The sequence below is a fragment of the Musca autumnalis genome, unplaced genomic scaffold (assembly GCF_047663935.1).
Source record: "Musca autumnalis isolate F117 unplaced genomic scaffold, ASM4766393v1 scaffold_4, whole genome shotgun sequence".
NCBI lineage: Eukaryota > Metazoa > Arthropoda > Insecta > Diptera > Muscidae > Musca > Musca autumnalis.
Window position 1 is genome coordinate 223,155,006 of NW_027411977.1, and position 4,893 is coordinate 223,159,898.

A 4,893-nucleotide genomic window follows, 5' to 3' on the forward strand; every position below is an offset into this window, starting at 1 on the left:
TTCTGTGGGCAGAAGACCTACTAAACATCTTCTATGGGCAGAAAACCTTCTAGAGGTCTTCTATGAGAAATAGACCTTCTAAAGGTCTTTATTGAACAGAGGACTTTGAAAGGTCTTCTATGGGTAGAAGATCTTATAAAGGTCTTCTATGGACAAAAGACCGTCTAAAGGTCTTTTGTGGGCAGAATACCTTCTAAAGGTCTTCTACGGCCTGGGGAATCTCTGGAGGTCTTGTATGGGACGAAGGCCCTTTAAGTATCTTCTATTGACAGCAGATGTTCTAAAGGTTTCCACGGGCATGTGAGCTTCTAAACACATTCTATGAATAGAAGATCCTCTTAAACCCATCTGAGGGCAGGAGGCTTTCAGAAGGTCTTCTATGGACAGAAGACTTTCTAAAGGTTTTCTAAGGGCAGAAGACCTTTTAAAGGTCCTCTATTGACAGAAGACCCTCTAAATGACTTCTATGGGCAGAAGATCTTCTAAATTTATTCTATGGACAGAAGACCTGCTATGAGTCTTCTATTGAAAGAAGACCTTTTAAAGGTCTTCTTTTGACAAAATGCCTACTAAAGGTCTTTTATGGAAGAAAGACCTTCTAAAGGTCATTTATGGGTTCTATAAACAGAAAACCTTCTAATGGTCGTCAATGGGTAGAAGGCCCACTAAAGCTCTTCTGTGGTCAGAGGACCTGCTGAAATAAAGCTTTTGTGGTCAGAAGACCTTATAGAGTTCCCTCTGTGGACTGAAGTCCATATCAAGATGTCTATGGGCAGAATACCTTCAAACGGACTTCTATGGGTCTTCTGTAGATAGAACACGTTTTAACGATCTTGAATGGGCAAAAGACCTTCTACAGGTCTTCTATAGACAGATGTTCTTCTATGAACAAAATATCTCTTGAAGGTCTTCTATGTGCAGAACATCTCCTAAAAGTCTTCTCTGTACAGAATACCTGTTAAAGGTATTCTATGGACGGAAGACCGTCTAAATGGCTTCTATGGACAGAAGATCTTTTAAATGGGTTCTATTTGCCGAAAATCAGCTTAAGGTCTTCTATTTGTAAAAGACCTTCTGAAGATCTTCTATGGATGAAAGACTTTCTAAAGGTCGCCAGTGATTGAAGGAGCTGCTAAAGAGCCTCTTTGTTTAGTAGCAGGTATTCTGTAGAGAAAATATAGCTAGAAAATACATATGAGTTTTGAAAAATTTTCCACGAATATGCCAATATTTAAAAATGTTTTTTTTTTTAATTTGTGAAATAAAGTGAATTTTAATCCCCGCCTAATGGAACTTTGTTGTTCTTTAGTTATTTAAATTTCATTAAATATTTTTTTATTTCTAAATTAAAAATGCATTAGGTTAATTCAATTTTGTATATTTAATTAATGTTGTATTAACAAATCCGTTCAGTATTTTATAAAAAATGAAACTCGCCACATATTACTTCATGGTCTTGGTGGTCTCTGTGACGATTTCCTGGGCATTGAAAGTGAAATTGACCAAAGTTGAATGTTTTGAACATGACAAGGAATTTCTCACGTTTAAAAAATGCTATCTAAAGGCGTTGTCACGCTATAGGTCGGCGTTTTTTATGTATGTGGAACTACATGAAAAACCGTTTTTCTTGCAGATAAACGGTCAATTTTTTCGCAAGGGTAACAATGGCTATAGGTTGTTCATGTACAACAGCACCACCGATTATTGCCGCTTTGTGAAAAATCCGAATAGTCACATATTTTGGAAACTTATTTACAGGAATGCTATTGTACCATCTTCGAATCTAAATCATAGCTGCCCATATGATGTGAGTTTGAAGGATTTTGAAATTAAAATTTGTCAAGTTGTTTTTTTTAATTGTTGTTATTTTTTTACAGCATGACATCATTATTGATAATCTAATACTAGATGGATCAATGTTTCGGCTGATACCATTCCCGGCCGATGAATATATGATCGGTTATAGGGTATCGGTCCACAGTCGTTTGAGAGCCGAAGTCAAGGCCTATTTCATAATTACAGATTAGAATGTAAATGTAAACCAGTCATCCATAGCTTACCTCTACTGTTTATATTTTGTTTTTGTCTCTTTTTGTTTTGAATTTTAATTGTTACGCAATGTTGATGTTTTCACTGATGTTTGCTTAGTTGGCAGTCTTCTCATTATATTATTTAATTTTCCATAATAAAATAATTGACGACTGTTTCAGCGAATATCCACAATCACATATGAAGTCGTGGATTTTTTAACTAAATTTTGCCACAGATCAGCTCAGCACAAGGCGTGGATTTTTTAACTAAATTTTGCCACAGGTCAGCTCAGCACAAGGCGTGGATTTTTTAACTAAATTTTGCCACAGGTCAGCTCAGCACAAGGCGTGGATTTTTTAACTAAATTTTGCCACAGGTCAGCTCAGCACAAGGCGTGGATTTTTTAACTAAATTTTGCCACAGGTCAGCTCAGCACAAGGCGTGGATTTTTTAACTAAATTTTGCCACAGGTCAGCTCAGCACAAGGCGTGGATTTTTTAACTAAATTTTGCCACAGGTCAGCTCAGCACAAGGCGTGGATTTTTTAACTAAATTTTGCCACAGGTCAGCTCAGCACAAGGCGTGGATTTTTTAACTAAATTTTGCCACAGGTCAGCTCAGCACAAGGCGTGGATTTTTTAACTAAATTTTGCCACAGGTCAGCTCAGCACAAGGCGTGGATTTTTTAACTAAATTTTGCCACAGGTCAGCTCAGCACAAGGCGTGGATTTTTTAACTAAATTTTGCCACAGGTCAGCTCAGCACAAGGCGTGGATTTTTTAACTAAATTTTGCCACAGGTCAGCTCAGCACAAGGCGTGGATTTTTTAACTAAATTTTGCCACAGGTCAGCTCAGCACAAGGCGTGGATTTTTTAACTAAATTTTGCCACAGGTCAGCTCAGCACAAGGCGTGGATTTTTTAACTAAATTTTGCCACAGGTCAGCTCAGCACAAGGCGTGGATTTTTTAACTAAATTTTGCCACAGGTCAGCCCAGCACAAGGCGTGGATTTTTTAACTAAATTTTGCCACAGGTCAGCTCAGCACAAGGCGTGGATTTTTTAACTAAATTTTGCCCCAGGTCAGCTCAGCACAAGGCGTGGATTTTTTTAACTAAATTTTGCCACAGGTCAGCTCAGCACAAGGCGTGGATTTTTTTAACTAAATTTTGCCACAGGTCAGCTCAGCACAAGGCGTGGATTTTTTAACTAAATTTTGCCACAGGTCAGCTCAGCACAAGGCGTGGATTTTTTAACTAAATTTTGCCACAGGTCAGCTCAGCACAAGGCGTGGATTTTTTAACTAAATTTTGCCACAGGTCAGCTCAGCACAAGGCGTGGATTTTTTAACTAAATTTTGCCACAGGTCAGCTCAGCACAAGGCGTGGATTTTTTAACTAAATTTTGCCACAGGTCAGCTCAGCACAAGGCGTGGATTTTTTTAAACTAAATTTTGCCACAGGTCAGCTCAGCACAAGGCGTGGATTTTTTTAAACTAAATTTTGCCACAGGTCAGCTCAGCACAAGGCGTGGATTTTTTAACTAAATTTTGCCACAGGTCAGCTCAGCACAAGGCGTGGATTTTTTAACTAAATTTTGCCACAGGTCAGCTCAGCACAAGGCGTGGATTTTTTAACTAAATTTTGCCACAGGTCAGCTCAGCACAAGGCGTGGATTTTTTAACTAAATTTTGCCACAGGTCAGCTCAGCACAAGGCGTGGATTTTTTAACTAAATTTTGCCACAGGTCAGCTCAGCACAAGGCGTGGATTTTTTAACTAAATTTTGCCACAGGTCAGCTCAGCACAAGGCGTGGATTTTTTAACTAAATTTTGCCACAGGTCAGCTCAGCACAAGGCGTGGATTTTTTAACTAAATTTTGCCACAGGTCAGCTCAGCACAAGGCGTGGATTTTTTAACTAAATTTTGCCACAGGTCAGCTCAGCACAAGGCGTGGATTTTTTAACTAAATTTTGCCACAGGTCAGCTCAGCACAAGGCGTGGATTTTTTAACTAAATTTTGCCACAGGTCAGCTCAGCACAAGGCGTGGATTTTTTAACTAAATTTTGCCACAGGTCAGCTCAGCACAAGGCGTGGATTTTTTAACTAAATTTTGCCACAGGTCAGCTCAGCACAAGGCGTGGATTTTTTAACTAAATTTTGCCACAGGTCAGCTCAGCACAAGGCGTGGATTTTTTAACTAAATTTTGCCACAGGTCAGCTCAGCACAAGGCGTGGATTTTTTAACTAAATTTTGCCACAGGTCAGCTCAGCACAAGGCGTGGATTTTTTAACTAAATTTTGCCACAGGTCAGCTCAGCACAAGGCGTGGATTTTTTAACTAAATTTTGCCACAGGTCAGCTCAGCACAAGGCGTGGATTTTTTAACTAAATTTTGCCACAGGTCAGCTCAGCACAAGGCGTGGATTTTTTAACTAAATTTTGCCACAGGTCAGCTCAGCACAAGGCGTGGATTTTTTAACTAAATTTTGCCACAGGTCAGCTCAGCACAAGGCGTGGATTTTTTAACTAAATTTTGCCACAGGTCAGCTCAGCACAAGGCGTGGATTTTTTAACTAAATTTTGCCACAGGTCAGCTCAGCACAAGGCGTGGATTTTTTAACTAAATTTTGCCACAGGTCAGCTCAGCACAAGGCGTGGATTTTTTAACTAAATTTTGCCACAGGTCAGCTCAGCACAAGGCGTGGATTTTTTAACTAAATTTTGCCACAGGTCAGCTCAGCACAAGGCGTGGATTTTTTAACTAAATTTTGCCACAGGTCAGCTCAGCACAAGGCGTGGATTTTTTAACTAAATTTTGCCACAGGTCAGCTCAGCACAAGGCGTGGATTTTTTAACTAAA

The 4,893-nt window shown here is 39.3% G+C and overlaps 1 protein-coding gene across 1 annotated transcript in view; it reads left to right on the forward strand.

Annotated features, from left to right (window-relative positions):
* Positions 1–2,027, forward strand: part of LOC141403257 (uncharacterized) — a 42,569-nt gene extending 40,542 nt beyond the window's left edge. Inside the window, exons 2-3 of the mRNA XM_073985443.1 lie at positions 1,634–1,807; positions 1,878–2,027. Coding sequence (XP_073841544.1) covers positions 1,634–1,807; positions 1,878–2,027 — 324 coding nt within the window. The remainder of the gene's footprint in view (positions 1–1,633; positions 1,808–1,877) is intronic.
* The last annotated feature ends 2,866 nt before the right edge of the window (positions 2,028–4,893 follow it).